The sequence below is a fragment of the Fukomys damarensis genome, unplaced genomic scaffold (genome assembly GCF_012274545.1).
Source record: "Fukomys damarensis isolate Sample0158 unplaced genomic scaffold, DMR_v1.0_HiC HiC_scaffold_38, whole genome shotgun sequence".
NCBI classification, from domain to species: domain Eukaryota; kingdom Metazoa; phylum Chordata; class Mammalia; order Rodentia; family Bathyergidae; genus Fukomys; species Fukomys damarensis.
This window is the reverse complement of record NW_022900950.1, coordinates 75765134-75784516: the sequence shown is the minus strand read 5'-3', so window position 1 is coordinate 75784516 and position 19383 is coordinate 75765134. Positions and strand designations below refer to the sequence as shown.

The 19383-nt window shown below is 42.9% G+C and overlaps 2 protein-coding genes across 2 annotated transcripts in view; both read left to right on the top strand.

The window, feature by feature from the left end:
- The window catches only part of Dchs2 (dachsous cadherin-related 2), a gene marked incomplete at its 5' end in the record, with an annotated part of 231612 nt that overhangs the window by 64611 nt on the left and 147618 nt on the right, over positions 1-19383 (top strand). The window lies entirely within an intron of this gene.
- Positions 480-1326, top strand: LOC104864743 (14-3-3 protein zeta/delta-like). Its single transcript, XM_033759849.1, has one exon. The coding sequence runs from the start codon at positions 559-561 to the stop codon at positions 1294-1296; it is 738 nt and encodes a 245-aa protein (XP_033615740.1). The 5' UTR covers positions 480-558; the 3' UTR covers positions 1297-1326.

The following is a 19383-nucleotide window of genomic DNA, read 5'->3' as shown; positions in this document are numbered from 1 at the left end:
GACTGCTTACTCCCCGGAAACACGGGGCTCCACATGAGACCCACGGGTATGTGTTTCTACCACAGCCTCAGAGGTGCTCCAAACCTTAAAGTACCCACAATAACTACACCTGTGTCTGGAACCAATGATCCCTTTTATTCCCCACCAGGACAGACCAATATGTAGGCAGTTTTCTTTGCTTAGACATGGAAGCAGTTTCAACACTGGCCCCTGTGAAGCCACAATGTACCAAAAGTACAATGCCAAACATTTGTAACTTGTATAAAAATTCCACTTCCCCATATTGGCCATCTCAAGATGAAAACAGATAACTCCCTAAATATTAACTGGCTCTACTCCCCTAATATTAAACATAAAACCACATGGGAAATATAGAAATTCAAATAGAAGTAACATAAACCTGTCATAAACCGTAAAGAAAAAAACTATTTGTGGGACAGCATGGATGACAAATGGTCTACTGTGTAAATTTTAGAATGAGGCAGACAAAAGTTGGGCCCAGAGACCGCTTCGCCTGTCCGTCCGCCGCCACCCACCCGGGGCACAGAATATCCAGGCATGGATAAAAACGAGCTGGTGCAGAAGGCCAAACTGGCCGAGCAGGCTGAGCGATACGATGACATGGCAGCCTGCATGAAGTCTGTAATTGAGCAAGGCGCTGAATTATCTAATGAGGAGAGGAATCTTCTCTCTGTTGCTTGTAAAAATGTTGTAGGAGCCCGTAGGTCATCTTGGAGGGTTGTCTCAAGTATCGAGCAAAAGACGGAAGGTGCTGAGAAAAAGCAGCAGATGGCTCGAGAATACAGAGAGAAAATTGAGACTGAGCTAAGGGATATCTGCAACGATGTGCTGTCTCTTTTGGAAAAATTCTTAATCCCCAATGCTTCACAAGCAGAGAGCAAAGTCTTTTATTTGAAAATGAAAGGAGACTACTACCGTTACTTGGCTGAGGTTGCTGCTGGTGATGACAAGAAAGGGATTGTGGACCAGTCACAACAAGCATACCAAGAAGCTTTTGAAATCAGCAAAAAGGAAATGCAACCAACACATCCTATCAGATTGGGTCTGGCCCTTAACTTCTCCGTCTTCTATTACGAGATTCTGAACTCTCCAGAGAAAGCCTGTTCTCTGGCAAAGACAGCTTTTGATGAAGCCATTGCTGAACTTGATACATTAAGTGAAGAGTCATACAAGGACAGCACGCTAATAATGCAATTACTGAGAGACAACTTGACATTGTGGACATCGGATACCCAGGGAGATGAAGCTGAAGCAGGCGAAGGAGGGGAAAATTAACTGGCCTTCCAACTTTTGTCTGCCTCATTCTAAAATAATTTGCTCTTTTAATCTTAGCCTCTTGAGAGTTCTTAAGTCAACTCTGAAGCTTTTCCATGGCCTCTGAGTACGTCCTACCATTTCAGGGCATAGATATAGCTGGTTTAAAAAAGAACATTTTGTAAATTGATTTGATAACCGGTTTTAGACTCAGTTTGTGTAACACACACCTGTGCTGTGCCATTCTTTCCTACCTGCAGCATATTTAATATGTGTGCCTCCTCTTCATGGGGATTCCGAAGTGAGAAAAGAAGCGATCCTGGCTCATTTAAGGGACACCCGTACTACAGTTCTCATCAGCATGATAGTTATGCTGACTGTTTGCCAGGCTCAGTGCTAAGCACTTGACATTTTCTCCTTTATCTCCGCAGCACTGCCTCAGCCTCTGTCAGCGTCCGCACTCTTGTTTGCAGATGGGAAAGTGAGACACCAGGTGTTAGTGGGTTGCCCAAGGTCATACAGCTGGTGTGGAGCAGAGCTTGGAGACAGACCCAGGGCAGTCCTGTTCTGGAGCTCTGGCTATTCACTACTGTTCAGTGCGCCTTCTTATGCACAGAAGGCATTGATTACAGAAGAGACTTCTTGAAGTTCTGTGGCAGTGAAGCCAGCCGTAGCTGATTCAAGTAAAAAACAACTTTGGTTTCTTGGAAGGACATGGAATAGCTTTGAAAACTGAACCAAAGCATAGAAAAGTAGACCAAAAATATGGCAGAAATCAAGGGAGATGGGTCATGTTGCAGAAGTGGCCCGAGAAATCTGGGGCTGTGAGCTGAGCGCTCAGCTGCCCCGTCTTTGCTTCACAGGCTCAGATGTCTGTTTTGTAGAAACATCTGTTTGGCTGAGCACAGGACACCTGTCCGTGTCTTATCTGCCAAGAGCGAGGATAGGGAGTAACTGGCCTCTATGGCTTTTGTAGTCAGCGGTAAACTTGGCTTCTTGTGCAAACCCACTCTGAAGACTTCTGCACAGAAGGGACAAGAGAGTTCAAGCAGTCGGAGAGTGACAGGCGTCCACGTAGCTCTCTCATTTGCTATCCTGTGTTCACTCCACAGGGCCAGTCCTGCCTCCCATGACAGCCTGCTGGGCACTCACATTCCACCGGAAATGTATGCGATGCATGTGCATGAGGCCCCCGACTGTCGCTCAGGAGATAAGTGACCCAGTACCTATGCCATGGCCAGGGGTGCTCTAAAATTTAAAGATTTTCCTGTATGTTTGGAACCAAAATAAAAAGTCCAAATGCCCTGCTAGAAACTCAAACTTGATTCTTTTCTAATGTAATCCCTTTTTGGGGTTCTCTAAGTCTTCCGGTAGCATTTTCTGCCCCCTTCTTCCCCTCTCCCTCCCCCTCTCCTCCTGCCTGCCTGCCTGCCTGTGTGAGTACACTGGGGATCGAATCCAAGGCCTTCACTCTGAGTTGTATCCCCAGCCCTTTTGCGTTTATTTTGAGATAGGGTCTTGCTAGTCGTTGAGTTGTCCAGTCTGTACCCAAATGTAGGATCTCCCTGCCTCGGTCTTGTAAAGTGTTGGTGTTACGGACATGCACCACCATGCCTGTCTAGTAGCACTGTCTTTTAACCTGTTTCTCCCCTTTCCATTTTCTTTGATCTCCATATTCACAAATTTATCAAATCTTAGCAGTTATGTTTTTAATATATAAAATTGGCCCTCTCTCTTTTTTAACCTTATTTTTTGCATGAGTTACCTTGTACCAAACTGGATTTAATATCTGCATTTGGTTCCTCTTCAGTCACTCCTTAATTTAAATTTATCTGAAGCACAGTTCTAATTCTGTTACACTCATGCTCCATGTGATTCCACGCCTGTAGCCTCCTGAGTTTGAGTTCAAAGCACATTATAATAAGGCCTCGGATTCTCCGACCTAATTTACCAGGTTGTATTACACTTCGCTCCAGCCAGAGTGTGAGTGTGTTCTGTATATTGACAGTAGTTGAGTGGCTTCTACTATATATTTCACCACAAAAATCCTAAATGGAAAAATCTTTTCATTCATAAATGATGAGAAATTACATTTAAGGGCCTTTCCTGGGGGCTTTGGCAGGAGGTGAGAGAGGTGAGTTGGAAATGCATTCTTCGGGCACAGAGGCCCTGGCTCTTTCCAGCACACTGGATTCTCTTTGAGCTGAGATTGCAAGAAAAGCCCACCATGCAGTTGCAGTCTAGGCAGTCTGCACATTCGTCCTGAGAAAAAAGCAGAGGCTGAGAGGTCAGCCAGGGAAGGAAACTGAGACGAAGTAATGACAGGGCAATCAAAGCAGGGCCCAGGGGCCCCGTGGTGTCCAAATCGAAGGGAGCAGGTGGGGTTGCATCCACAGAGTGACTCGGCCCTGCTGTAGTTTCTGTTTGGAGTGTCCCCCAAGTCCCACATGTTAAAGGCTTGGTCACCAACCTCTGGTGTTGTTGGGTGGTGACACCTTTAAGAGGTGAGGCTGAGTGGAGGTCATTGGGTCATTGGGGGCATGGGCTTGAAGGGACATTAGGGCCACACCCCCTTCCTCTCTCTCTTTGCTTCATGGTGGTCCCGAGGTGAACAGTTCTCCTCTCCCATGTGCTCTGGCTTTGATGTCCTGGGTTGCAACAAGCCCCAAGGCAACAGAGCCAAATGCCCATGAACCAAAAACTTTGCAACTGAGCCAAAAGAAACCTTTTCTCCTTTTCATTGACTATCTCAAGTATTTTGTCACAGTAACAGAGAGCGGAAATGGAGTGTGAAACAAACACAGAGCATGAAATAGAGTTTGATCCTGAACCTGAGTCTTTCCTTCTTGTCCTGGGCCAGGGTGACTTTCAGAGTGTGGGTGGGCCTGGCAAAGAAGCAATTAGATACAATTCACTGGGTGAGGGGTCTGTGGTGTGCATACTGAGAATCTGATGACAGTATTAGTTTCAAAAAGCTGAATTTAAAAATCAGTTATGGTTCATTTAAGCGCTGTGGCTGTGCGAGTTACCTCACAGCTGTGCATTTTGCATTAGTTAAATGAAGCCTGATCAACCAGAAATGCACTATTAGTGTAGGGATCTGATGGACTAGGCGTTCAGTGCCTGGTAAGTGTTACAGTGTAAAGTTCTCCGTGTACCACTGGGTCAGTTCCAGGACTCCAGCTTTAATGATGGAGACTTGCTAATTGGCATTGGCCTCTAAACACAGTAGTGATTTTATATTTCTTCTAAGTGTTTTTTCAGCAACCTGTAGAAATGTAGATCAGCTCCAAAGACTAAACTATTCTTCCTGGAAGAAATGCACTTGGCTTTGAAATTTTATTTAGCTAGCGATTGATTTTAAGCATAGAGGAGAGTTCCCTCAAAGGCCAGTGCAGGAAGTGGGGACCCGGGAGTGGCTGCTATCAAGTGTTTGCACAGTATAGGGGTTCTCAGGTGGTGCTGGAGCCCTGCAAAAGAGCTTGTCCCCCATCTAGCTGTGACTCAGAGCTGACTTTGATGGTGACCCTTTTTTACTGAAGGAATACCGCGCTGGGCCTGTTGGACAGCCAGTGTGAGCAATAGCTGTCCTGTTACCCAACCTCAATCCCTCAGCCCAGCGTTCCTGTTTCTCTGTCACTGTCAGGGTGAGCTTATCAGGAACCTGCTTTCTGCAAGGCAGTCGTCTCTCCGGCTCAGAAGAGATGTTAATTAAAGAAGAAATAGAGCTGCCAGAAGTGAGTTATTGAGCTCCACAGTTATCTTTCAACGCTGTACCTGTTGTAGATGTCATTATCACGACGGGAGGAGGAGGCCCGCAGCCGGTGTCGGCCAGTTGCCATTCCTGGCACACAGGAGTGCACAGAGTTTGCAGATAGCATAATCCGGCATCTCAGACGGGAGGGCCGGCATGAGGATTGCCTTCCTGTGTCTGTCACATGTCTCATTTGAGGAAGGCTGCCTCAGACATGTAGACCTAAGTAATTTACTGGCATCCTATGAGATTTCTGACAAAACCTCTGCTGCATTGCCCATAACTTTCTTCATAGAGTGCTTCATGGTGTTCATCCTAAAGTCTGAGAGGTTCTGGTGTGATTTAGCAATTCAATTTAATGCCTGCACGATTCATTTTCTCAAAAGAGAAGGTGTTGTAGCTTGTTTTGATCTCGCATGGATCTGTAGCTTGCTTCAATCCTTGTTTTCTGGGTCTTGCTTTTTTTTTCCTATCAACTGTAAATTCGCATTTTTCCACATTCTAAATTTTCTCATTCCATTTTGCTCTTTGTAATCATTGTGTAATGACAAGTGAAGCTTTTTCTTTGTTACACGGTACATGAGTTTGCCTGGCATGTTAAGAAATCATTTTCTGAGTTTTTTGTTGTTGTTGTTGCTTACAGTCAGCTCAGTGACTTCTACTTCTATTCCTGAATTACAGTTGTTTAGTATGTGATTTACTGTTCTTTTTCTCCTTGAATTCTTTGATTCTCAAGCTCCTCTCTTTGACTTGCTATTTCAGCCCTTTATTATGTGGCTTGGGTCCACAAGGCTCTAGGGATGCAAGAGAGGAGGAGGCTTTTTGTGTTTGGAGATCATTTCACATTTGCTAAGTAATAAGTTCTCAACAAGTACTGTAAAGTTCCTATTGTGTGCATCTTAAGTAGAATAATGTACCTAGAATTATCTGCACATATTTTTAAATGCCAGCAGGCTTGAACAAGGTAAGAAGTGATGGTTTAAGGCCTTGCTGCCGAAGGTAGGGCTGTTTCCCTGCAGCTGTCACATCATCTTCTGACTGGGTCACACATGGGGACTTGCAGGCCCACCCAGAGTTACCGAAGCAGAATCTGCACTCCTGCAAGATCCTCAGGCATTTCCCTGCATCTTAACACTTAAGAAAAGTGTACAGATGTGTATAGCAGCATTTACAGAGACATTCGATTTTAATCACTTGCTGGTGATGGCTAAGGTGTACAAATATCGACTGTGGAATTAGCTTTATTATTTCAGTGGTCAGCAGAGGCTCGCTGGGATTCTCAGACGTATGACAGGGGCTAAGGGCCAAGTTCTTTTTTCTTTTTTGCTGCGTTAGCAGTTTTGCAGATCACTTTAGAACGCCTCTCTGTGTGACGTGGGAAAGAGTGAGATGTAGTCACTGGCTTTGCGAAGCCTACATCGTAGTGGGCGGGGTGAGACTACCAATGACCCAACTATTAGAAATGACTTGAGGGCCATGCAAAGGAACAAAACCCTGATGCCTGGTATGATACCGAGGCTATGCTCAGTGAGAGAAGCACAAGAAGCCACACAAGCTGACTCAATACAAAATTCATTTCATCGAAGTCCGGAAGAGAGACGTCCTTAGAGATTAAAGTAGTCTGAGGGGCTGCAGCCACTGGGCAGGGGCACTGAGGACCTGGTGGACTAGTGTGATGGGACCTGGACCCAATGAAGGAGAGGATGAGTGGCACCAGTGAGAGGACAGTTTAGTTGACAAGGGACCTGTGTGATGGGAAACACTTTGGTCTTTATGCTAAAACAATGGAAATTTACCAAAGAGCTTTAATGAACAGATCTGATTTTTTTTCTAGATTGCTCTTGCTTTGGGCAGAGAGTGGATGGGATGGGGGCTAAGACCAAAGACTTGGACACTTTTGGAGGTAGATGCAGGATTCCAGCAGATGTCACAGAGGGGAAAGAAAATAGCAGGTGTTTCAGGATGAGTTTCCACTATGGGGTCTAGAGACTTCCTGATGGAATGGTGACTGGGTAAGCAAAGGGTGAATCAAGGGTGACTCGAGTTTCTCCCTTTGGCAGCTGGTTATGTTCAGTGACGCATACCGAGTTGCAGGGACCTGCGCCACTCACGGGGAGATTCAGAGGGTTGGAGTTCAAATTCAGGTTCTGAACTTTGATAGAACTGAGAAGTTATTAGCTCGTAGATGGCAGTGGAAGTCATTGGCAGAGAAGAGGATTAAGCAGAGAGTATAAAGTGAGAGGGGGAGAAGATGGAGAGCAAACCCCTGAGGAACTCCAGCATCTGAATATTCAACAGAAGAGGAGGTATCAGCTTACAAGACTGAGGAAGGGTATCCAAGGGGCAAAGGACCACGAGTATTGCCCAGTAAAATCGGGGAGAGCGTGGCATAAAGTGTGAAGAGCTCTGTTCAGCGATGCCAAGGGTTTGAGCAAAATGAGTCCTGAACACAGATGCAGCAACCTGGGAGCTGTTTGTGGCGTTAGCACAGTGTGATGGGATTGTAAACTAGGTTGGAGGGCACTGGCAGGGTGAGAAGTGAGGAGACAGAAGGAGGCCCCGGATCCGTCAGATTGTTTAGCTGTAAGATCAGTATCTCTAGGCTGAGTCTGGGCTTCCTTTCTTCTGCTGTCTTCAGCATCCTGCCCTGGCTCCCCATGACACTCAGCACTTTTCAGTTGTTCATGGGGCAGAATATGTTCGAGCCCCTCATTAAGTTTGAATTGACAGTGTGATATGCAAGTAAGAGACCAGCTTAGTCACAGCGATGTACGTCTCTGTGTTCTGCATAAACACGGAATATTCTTTTTCACTGTGAATTACCCAGGTTTGAATTATCCAAATATACAGGTACCAAGTAAATTGAGGGAAGATGATACTTGGTTTTAAGTGTAGCTTTACTATTTTGTAAAATGCATTGCCTGGTAAGTTAAGTCACCAGTTGTGGAGGCCTGGATTAGCATGTGTAACTGCTGTCTGCACAGTGATGGTGCATGTGTGTGTGTGTGTGTGTGTGTGTGTGTGTGTGTGCGCGCGCACGTGTGCACTTGCGTACACACTTAACCTCAATTTTAAAATGTCAAATGTGAAGCATTCACACCTGTGCAGCAGTCATGCTGATTCTCTTATGTATACCTTTATTTCATCCTTGTTTCAAATTGTGAAATATTTATAAAAGCGTACTGAATGGTGTCTTAGTCTTCAGAATTCCAAACTTACCCATTAAAAAGCTATGCAAGTATCCACCCCATTATTTTCCCTATTATAGTCATACTTGGGTAGTTATGTATTGAAATATATTCTATTTTGTCATAAATCACTTTTCTTTCTTTCTCCTTTCTATTACAGCTAAGGCCTTCTATCACTTTTATAAAAGAATTTCATATCTGAGTAGAAAAGGAGTTACCACCAAAATGCCCAACTAAAAAGGAGGCATGGATCTGAAAGGGGACAGAGCTGGTGTTTGTTCTCAACTTCATAGAGTGAACGTATAAGCTGCTATTTCATTACATTGACTTTTTCTAAAATAACCATCTCTAATAAGTACTTTAAATCTTTCTCTGTTGTTGTCCTTCTTGTTGCAGCAGCAGGGTTGGGATAGCCTTCATTTGGTTAGTGGGGAAGGAGTCTCCCAGCGTGGATGGAAAGCACTGAGCTTGGGGAGAAAGCAGGGGCTTCTGCCCTTTGCAGAGCACTGTCCTGGCCCCAATCGGAAGCCGATCTGAACACGGAGAGGGCAGCTCTAGCCCGGAGACACGGGTGCCCCCTGCCTAATTATGAGCACATCCTTGGGGTTCTCTGAGACTGCATTTCTGTTTATGCAAAACAGAAGGGTTGCATCTGATTAGTTCGGTCACTTTCCCATTTGATCTGCCAGCTGTCCCTAGAATCATGCCTTGAAATACAGATGCATTTGTAACTGTCCTCTTTACTAGGAAGAATGTTACCATTCGAAAATTCGGTCATATAATATAAATGCAGCAAAACTAAGAACTTTTGTTCACGAAAACTCCAACCCACACTAAGAATACATCAGCACCTTTTCTCTTTGGTGATTGTTCGTGGTCCACTTTGGCTGCTGTCCACGTCTGTTTGTGGCACAGAAGCAAAGCTGAAATAATTAGGAAAGTGTATCGTAAAAGGAGAGCTAGAAAATAAAGACAGATTTTTTTCTAGGAACTTTTGTTTTCTGAACATAGAAAAAATAGCACATAATTCTGCTTTGGTAGAGTGATAAAGTAATTTTAAATTTAGAGTTGATTGTAAAGGTAGTTTCTACTAGTAGGAAATTTTTTCAACGTTTTTATCTTTCTTTTCCAGATTTCCCTAGTGCTGAATATCTTAAGAACTGGGTACTTTTTAAAAATTTCTTATCCAAGACATGGTAGGGTTCTTAGATTTAGGAAAGAAAAATACAGTATATCTAGTTAAAGTTGAGTTTCAGATAAACGGGATAGTTTGTTTTGGCTTGGTTTGGTTTTGTACTCTAAGTATGTTCCAAACAGTGCATGTAAGAATCTGATTTCTGAAACACCTCAGGTTAGCTTGTGTGAGGTCCAAAAACATCACAAGGTCCCTGCTTTGAAGAAGCATATGGTGGCCCCAGTTGGTCTAAAGGCGTTAATTCAAACAAGTTTGGGGTAATACCGAAGAGCTTTGTCTTGGCTGTAAGTATTTTAATTCTTGAGTTTAGCCAAGGGAGTCTGGAAAGGGCCACAAATCATGAACGTTCAAGTGTCAGGAATGTGTTCACAGAGCACCTGGGTATCAGCAGTGTGAGCCGGAAAAAGAGCCCCTCACTGGGGACTCCCCGAGCAGGTGACGGGTCTCAGTTTGGCTCATGGCGGAGGTGATGTGGACTCTGGGGAACTGGCTCAACCTGCAGTCACACAGCTGGGTGACAGAGCGGGGGCCAGAGTGGCAGGGACAGACAGGGTGGGCTTTTGACCAGGAGGGAGGGGATTCATGTTTGTTTTGCCCCGGAGTATAAAAATGTCTGGGAACCGAAACGAGGGAGCTGCCTGGAAGTGTGAACCTTCGCTGGGCTGATGCAGGAAGGTGCGGAAGGGTGAAGGAGGCGCCTCCCCTCCGTGTGGGGCGGGGCCCGGAGGGAGCAGCCTGGGGAGGTCCTGTGGGTCCCCGAAGGCCCTGGAGAAGCGTTCCACGTGTTAGCTTTCCCCACCCCTGGGTCCCTTCTGTGGCTGAGCGTGGAGCCGCTGTGACTGAGGTGTCCCGCGGGCTCCCAGAGCCACTTCACCAGGAGGCCCCGGATATCAGACGGCAGGAAGGGGAAACAGTAGTAACCAGCCTCGGGAGAGGTTGGGGAGAGGAAAACACAGAAGGAAGAAGCATCCCCCTGGGGGAGTGGCATCTGGGGTGTGACAGAACAGAAAAGATGGGGGTGAACAGCTCCCCTGTGCAGTCCGCTGCTCCTGACTCTCAGAGGCACGGTGGGGTCAGCAGCGTCTCTCAGACAGGAAACAAAGCAGCCAGGCAGCGGCAGCTGTGCCCCTCTTCCGGGGTGGTCAGCATCCTCCACTGCCTCAGGGTTGACCCTTGGTCCAGGCTCTCCTCTCTCTGAGTCTCCTCTCCTCCTCCTTTGCCTTATCACAAGCTCCCCTGTCCCCACAGGGCCAACCTCAAACACTTCACTTAGCAGCTCCTCCTCCTCCTCCCCCTCCCCCCTCCACCTCCTGTACCTGTACCTGTACCTGTACCTGTTGGGCCATCTGGTATTACAGCATCAGCCTTTAAACTTCTCTGACTGACCGTATGGACTAATAAAAAATTTGGGTTACTCATCTCCAGTATCTGTAGATTTCCTGATTAACTATTTGCAAAAGTTATGTACATAGGTATATAAATACAGATACATATAAGTTAAAAATAAATACATAAAATATAAAAATGTGAAGCAAAACTGTGAAAGACAGAAGTATTTTAAAATTGAACCAAAAGTGGAAGAAATAAAAAAATGTTAAATTTGTTTGTATGTTTTCTCCCTACCACTCTGTCTAGTGTGTCCTCTTGGAGTGGGACCCCATGGGGAGACCCCAGTGGCCAGGAGCAGGTCCCGGCCACCTCAGACACTACCCTGTGTCATGGTCATTGTAGTCAGCATCTGCCCTCTCTACCTGACTGCTTCACCTTACGGACATCCGAGACCCTGGAGACCACAGTCCTGACTCCAGGGCCCAGGGCCAGGTGTACTTGACAGTATTTAGCTAAAAGTACTGACTCTCTGGCTTTCCCCAGAACCAGGATTAGTGATGCCTCAAGATCTCACACTGCCTGTGAGTGCTCCTCAGAGCAAGGAAGAAATGTGCCAAGTGCCAGCCCACTGAAGAGCAGGTCTCGGCTGGGCATGGCAGTGCACTCCTGTAATCCCAGCCCTCAGGCAGGCTGAGCCAAGAGGATCACAAGTTCAAGCTCAGCCCAAATGACTTAGCAACTTAGCAAAACTCTGTCCCAAAATGTTTTTTAAAAAGGATGTAGCTCCCCATGAAGGCCCTGGGTTCAATCTCCAGTACTGCCCCCCAGATATACTTTTATGTCTGTACATATCTGTGTGTGTGTGTGTGTGTGTAGTTAAATATAAGTAAAAAATGTACATGTAGGGCAGTATTGTGAAATGATTCATTAATTTTTGAGGGAGAAGATTAGAAATGAATTCTACTTAATGTTTAAAGATACCATTCAAGTGACTGTCAAGTTCCTGAAAATAAGATGTCTTTTCATGCTTACTTTCCTTATGTATGTATTTGCAAGTCGTATCAGCTTCCCCAGATCCCTGGCGGTGGTCCTCGCTAGGATAACTCAGTAATAATGTATTTCACCAAGGAAAGTGACCATGTGTTAGGTGGTTGAACAGCCGCTTAGGAAGACAGTGTTCCAGGGGTAAGCCCTTTGCCACACCCCACGCGCTCATCTGGGAGCCTTGGCCCCAGCTTTACCCTGTGAGCAGCTGTCAGGGAAGGGACGTACTTCCGCTGTGGAAATTCCCCGACGGCCTGGCTGCCTAGGCAGACTCAGCTCATTCTGCAGGATTCCCTTTTCTCCACCCACTCTTGATTTCCCCCTAATCCGTGGGAACAGGATGAGCAGAATCTCATTTTCACTTTGTTTTTCTTCTCTTTGTCCTTCATACATATAGTAATTTTTAGGTATCAGGTAAGGAAAGGCCCATCCCTCATGTACGTGGGTATTATGATACTCAGTAACATAAAAGCATAGCCTTAGGTAGGAGAAAGAGAAGTTGTGGTTGGATTGCAGTCCAAGGAGAGTTTGTGATAGTTTTGAGAATAGAAATGTACTTAGTGATGTCAAGAAGGCTTCATGAATTATGGCCTAATTTTTTGGCTGTATCCTGTTTCTCTTGGCCAAAGAAAAAAAAAGTTGTTTAGAGATTTTTTTTTTGTCTTCTCCTATATTAAATTCTCAGAAGTTTTTATTTTGTTTTCCCTAATGTTAGAAGCTCAGCCTCTGGCAGGTCATGTAGAGTGTTAAGTGTTTAGTATTTTGATTGAGTTTAAAGAAACATCACATTTAAATTCTGAGGTAACACTTTGTTGTTCTAAATCTTGAAAAAGTAAGTTCATAACCAACCTAGAGTTTTGGAATCTTCTAAACAAGCACCACACACATCTACATGCACATACACACCACACATGTCAGATTTATTTATGTATCCGAGAAATATTCATTGACCCCTTCTCCTTGTCTAACACTGTTCCAGAAGCTGTGGTTAACAGTGGTGAACAAGACAGATGGATTATTGTTATTTTGGGGGAGAGGAAGAGGAAGAGTCTTTAATGGAAAACTCAGTAAATTAAAATAAATTAAGAAGATAATTTCAGATACTGACTACAAGAAGGAAAGTACAGCAGATGTACTCATTAGGATCTCAGCAGGGTCATTCGAGGAAAGTTTAATAAAAGTTCTGTTTACAAAGGCAAGAGCAGGGGCGGGTAATGAATCTGCAGTGCTTTATGGCTGACATCTGAGGCTGAAGCAGAGGATGTTGTTACCCACAGGACAGGGAGGGCCGGTGGAGGGGGCTGTCTCCAGGGCTCTGAACTCCTGTGGGGCCACAGCCAGGTCTTGGGCTTCTACGAGAGGGAACTGAGTGAGTAAGCCCCCAGCCCCACCGCTCTCCATGGGTCCAGCCCAGGGGAGAAGAGGGAAGAGAGCCTGAGGATGGACTGTAATTCGTCCACACAGATCTGCTCTGAGGGCTTCAGGCAGGTGGGGAAACATCCAACACCGGAGGGAAACGAGGGTCCCACAAGCTCATGTTGCTTGGCGAGCTCACCTGGAGCAGCCGTCCTACCTTGCAGTTGCTTTGAGGGGATCAAAATTAAATTCATGAAAAACTAGCTAACAAAGCTGGATAAAGATGATCAGCTGTAACTCTTGTGTTTGAGAACAGGAAGCATTGCTTCCTCTTTGGAAGATGAGGAAACATTTCATGGAACAAGTACAGTTGGAACTGGATGGATAGAATGGGTAAGTAGTGATCGGAAAGGCGCAGGAAAGATCCCTGGAATATAAAATGGTATGGGCCAAGCACACAGATGGGACGTGTCCAAAGCAAGTTGGCTGCAGTGGTTGGATGATACTGTAACCCTTTCAGAACCTGACTTGTAATAAACGGGGTATGGTGGTGCACTTGGAACCCCAGCAGTCTGGGGGCTAAGGTTGGAGGGTAACAAGTTTGAGCATAGCCTGGACAATTTAGAAACCTAATGAGATCCGGTATAAACATTTTAAAAATAAACAAAGAAATAAATACAGGCTTGGGAGCAGCTCAGTACAAAGGCCCTGGGTTTAACCCTCAGTGGTAGAAAAAAAATTCTAAATACATACGTACATGCCCATGCTCCATGCCCACACCTGTAGGTACTGGCTAGTGTCCCCACCCCCTTATCTTCCTCTGCTCTTTTTGTTTCCATACCTTGCAGCAAACATTTATTACGCACCTGCAATTTGCAGAGCTGCACTGAGCGTGGAGTAAGTCACTGAACTGGACACATCCATACCTGCTCCCCAGTCGGGAGTTTCATTTCAACTTCAACACTGCAGAGAATTTCTCAGTCATTTAACAAGGTGATAATCATAACTAATAATTAACTGAACATGTGTGGTGTGCTGGACAGGGCACTGATCTTATTCAAAGAGACTTCTTCTTGTGGAGAATATATAAAAAGTTTAGAAGAAGGGATTGCTGAAAGGATCTCCTGTTACTTTGGCCCCAAAAATGGTCTTGAATGTTTTTACACTGCCCATTTGCTGAAACACGAGGACAGCAATTTGATGTAAATTATGGAAGATGAGTGTTTTCTCAGCAAGAAGCCCATGGAAGTGGAGTCCAGCACGATTTTCTTCCATGCTGAGGGAGGATTTCTATCAGTTCTGCGTATCTGGGCATCCAGACCTTTCAATGCAGGAAACTAAGCCAGGACCTAGACAGGAGAGGGCATCGGTCTGGGATCTCCTTTGCAGGAGATGAAGAAGGTAAAGTGTTAGTTAATTCTTTTGGGAAGATACCCAGCAGAGGAATAGTTGGGTCAAATGGGACTTCTAGTTGTTTGAGGTATCTCCATATTGATTTCCACAGTAGCTGCACCAGTCTGCACTCCCACCAACAATGGAGAAGGGTTCCTTCCTTCCCACAACCCTCCCACATTTGTTAATGGTTGATTTCTTGATAGGAGCCACTCTTTCTGGGGTGAGGTGGAAGCTCAGTGTTTTGTTTTGTTGTGGCACCGGCGATCCAACTCTGGTCCTTGTGCTTATGAGGCAGGTGGTGGAACCATTGAGCTAAATCCCCGGCTCAGTGTTGTTTTCATCTGCATCTCTCGAATGACCAGTGATATGGAACATTTCTTCATATGATTATTTGCTGCTTTTACTTCTTTGTCTAAGAAATATCTATTCCTTTCAGATGCCCATTTTTGAATTCAGTCTTTATATTTGGGGGATCTGATTTTTTTTGAGTTCTTTATATATTCTAGATAGTATACATTTGTCTGAGGAACAGCTGGTAAAAAATATTTCCCACATTGTGGGTTGTCTTGTAGTTCTGTTAGTGATTTCTCTTGCAGTGCAGAAGTTTTTGAAAAGATGAGATCCCAATTATTGATTCTTTGTGCTAGTTCCTGAGCTACTGAGTATTTTTTCTTAAAGTCTGTTCCTATGCCAGTATATCAAGAGTTCTACCTAACTTATCTTCCAGCAAGTTTAGTGTTTCTGTTTTAACATTTAGATTTTGTTTGTTTGTTTGTTTTTGTTACTGGGGATTGAATTCCAGTCCTTGCATTTGCACGGTAGGCAGCGAGCCATGGAGGTAAATCCCCAGCCCAGTATTTAGGTCCTTAACTCACTTGGATTTTAGTTTAGTGCATGGTGAAAGATAGGAGTCTAGTTTTAGTCTTTGGCAAATTGAAAGCCAGCCTTTCCAACACCATTTACTAAAGAGGCTCTCTTTCCTCCAATGAGGATGGTTGGCTCCTTGTCAAAGATGAGGTAGCTGAGTACATCTGGAGTTGTTTCTGCATCTTCTGATCTATTTCACTGATCCTTGGGTCTGTTTCTTTGCCAGAATGATGTTCATTTTAACACAGTGGCTTTGTAGTATAGTTTAAAGTTGGGGATTGTGATACTCCCTGCATGTCTCCTTTTCCTGGAATTGCTTTTGCTATTCTAGGTCTCCTTTGGTTCCAAATGAATTTTTGAATTGTTTTCTCTAGTTCAGTGAAATATACTGTTGGAATTTCAATTGGGATTGCATTAAATCTGTATAGCAGTTTAGGAGGTATGGCCATTTTTACTATATTGGGTCTTCCTACCCAGGAACAAGGGATATCTTTCCATTTTCTTATATCCTCTTTGATCTCTTTTTTCAGAGTGTTGAAGTTCTCAGTGTAGAAGTCTTTTGCTTCCTTTGTTAGATTGATTCCTTGATTTTTCATTTTTTTGGATGCTATTGTGAAAGGGATTGTTTCTCTGATTTCACTTAGTCTGTTACTTGTGTACAAGAAGGCTGTTGATTTTTGAGTGTTTACCTTGTATCCAGCTATTCTACTTAATCTGTCAATTAAGTCTAGAAGTCTTTGGAGAAGTTTTTTGGATCTTCCATGTAGAGTGTCATATCGTCAGCAAATAATGGCAGTTTAACTTCTTCCTTTCTTAACTTTACTCTTTTTATTTCTTTCTCTTTTCTAATTGCTGTGGCTAATATTTCCAGAGCTATATTGAACAGGAGTGGTGGTAGTGGACATGCTTGTCTTGTTCCTAATTTTAATGTGAAGGCTTTCAGTTTTTGACCTTTAGTATAATGTTGGCTGTTGGTTTTTCATAGATAGCCTTTATCAAGTTGAGATAAAGACCATCTATTCCAATTTTCTGCAGGTTTTTGTTAAAATCATGAATGGGTGTTGAATTTTGTTGAATGCTTTTTCTGCGTCTATGGAGATGATCATATGGTTTTTTGTCATTGACTCTGTTAATATAGCGTATTACATGTATTGATTTATGTATGTTGAACCATCCTTGCATCCCTGGGATAAATCTGACTTGGTCAGGTTGTATGATCTTCTTCATAACCCTCTGTATTCTGTTTGCCAGTATGTTATGGAGGAATTTTGCATTTATGTTCATTAGGGAGATTGTCCTGTAGTTCCCTTTTTTGGTTGGGTCTTTCCCTGGTTTTGGAATCAAAGTAATACTTGCTCCTAGGAATGAATCTTGAAGTATTGCTTCCCTTTCAATTTCATTGAAAAATTTGAAGAGTAGTGGCAGTGGTTCTTCTCTAAATGTCTCTTAGAATTCAGCAGTGAAAGCATCAGGACCTCAGCTTTTCTTTGTTGATAAATTTTTAATTACATTTTCAATTTCACTTAGTGTAATTGAGGTGTTTAGAATTTTTATATCTTTTTCATTTAACTTTGGTAATTCATGTGTATGTAGATATATGTTCATTTCTTCTGTTTTCCATTTTATTAGAGTACAGGTTCTTGAAGTAGGTATTTATGATCTTCTGGATTTCTGTATCTGTTGTGACTTCAACTTTTTCATTGCTGAATGCATTTCAGGATTTCAGCCTTTTCTTTCCTTTTTTGATAAAATTGGCTAAATATTTATCAATTTTATTTATTCTTTCATAAAACTAACTCTTTGATTTGTTGATTTTTTTGTATTGTTCTCTTAGTCCCCAATGCATTGATATATGCTCTGATCTTTATGATTTACTCTGTTGCTTTTCTTTTTCTAGGAGCTTAAGATTCAGTATTAGGTTGTTTATTTGAGCTTGCTCTGTTTTCATAGTGGGGACATTTACAGCTATGAATTTCCCATGTAGAAGTGCTTTCATTGTATCCCATAAATTCCCATATGTCTTACTGGCATCATCATTAAATTGTAAAAACTGTCTAATTTTTTCTTTAATTTCCTCTGTTACCTATTGGTTGTTCAGGAGAGTGTTATTCAATTTCCATGTGTTTGTGAAGTTCTTGCAGTTTCTTATGCTATTGATCTCCAGTTTAATCGCACTATGGTCTGAAAATATAGATGGGATAATTTCAGTGCTATTGCATTTACTTAAACATGTTCTGTGAAGTAGTATATGGCCTATTTTGGAGAGTGACCCATGTGCAGACAAAAAGAATGTATATTCTAATTTTGTGGGGTGGAACACTCTGTAGATGTCTGTTAAGTCCGTTTGTTCAAAGGCTAGGTTCAGTTGAAGTATTTCATTGTTGATTTTTGTCCAGATGATCTATTTGTGACAGTGGGGTATTGAGGTCAATTTTATTGTTTTAGTGCTTATTTGGTTTTTCGTGTCTCCTAATATTTGTTTTGTGTAGTTGGATCATTAGTATTTGGTGCATATATATTTATGATTGTCATCGCTTCATCTTAGCTTGTTCCCTTACAAGGTCATTCTTTGTCTCTCTTAATTAGTTTTGGTTTGAAATTTACTTTGTGTGCAAATAAGATAGCTACCCTCACTTTTTTCAGGTTCCTGTCTCATGTAGAACTGTTTTCCGCCCTTTTACTTTCAGTCAATAAGTTTCTTTTTGACCTAGAAGTGTTTCTTGTATAGAGTATATAGTTGGATGTTGCTTCTTAATCCATTTTGCCACTCTTTCTTTCAATTGGTTAATTGAGGCCATTAACATTGATGGTTATAATTGATACATATTGACTTATCATTGTCATGTTATTTTCCTGTTGTTGGGTCTTTTTTATTTTTCCCCCTCTCCGTTTAATTTCTTGCCTTGCCTGATGAAATATTTGGATTTGCTTTGTTGGGCTTCATGGAGTTGTGACCTTCATTTTCTTTTTCTAGGATATTTTAAAAAATTGTTTGAAGTGCTGGTTTGGTATTCATGAAGTTTCTCAGGTGTTCTTTGTCATGGAAGTATCTAATTTTTGCAAAAGAGTTTTGCAGGATACATCAGTCTAGATTGGAGGTTGTTTTCTTTTAGGGCTTTCATTGACTTGAGGGCTTGTGTTGAAAAGTCTGCTGTGATTCTAATGAGCTTTCCTTTGCATGTCATTTGTTTCTTTTCTCTAACTGCTTGTAGCATTTTGTTCTTCTGTTGGGTTTTTTGGATCTTGACTATTATATGTTTATGTGTAGATTTCTTTTTATCTTGACTAGTTGGAGTCCTATATGCTTCACTTATCTGTATGTCAACTTCTTTTGCTCTGTTCAGAATATTTTCTATCATTAATACCTAGAGGATTTTTTTTTTGTCATTTGAACTTTCTCCTGCTTTTTCATGAACTCCTGTCAGTGTTATATTATTCTTCTTTGTATCATCTAGGAGCTCTTGGATTTATTTCTCATGGTCCCTTACTATTTTTAAGAGATCTCTCTTTTCATGGTCACTGACTGACATCCTGTCTTCTGTATCTGATACTCTGTCTTCAGATTGGCTCATTCTGCTGTGTACACTTTCAATAGAGTTTTTAATCTCCTGGATATCTGTTTGAATCTGTTTAATGGATTCCACTTCTTTCCTATGCTTGGCATACATGGCTTCCGTCATGGTCCTGAACTCATCTATTTTTTTTTTAAATCTATTTCTTTTCCAAAGACTCTAATCATGTCTTTTATTCTGCTCATCATCTCTGTAGTTATCTGGGAAATTATTTCTGTTTTGAACTTTTCTAGAGTCCCATTCGTCTGTTTTGTTACTTCCTGTGCTATCAGTTCAGGGTGTCCAGGTGTTTGGTTAAAGAAATAAGTTATGGGCCCGGGATTTGGCTCAGTGTTTCTGCTGCCTGCCTCGCAAACACAAAGGCCCAAATTCGATCCCTGGTACAAAAAAAAAAAAAAAAAAAAAAAA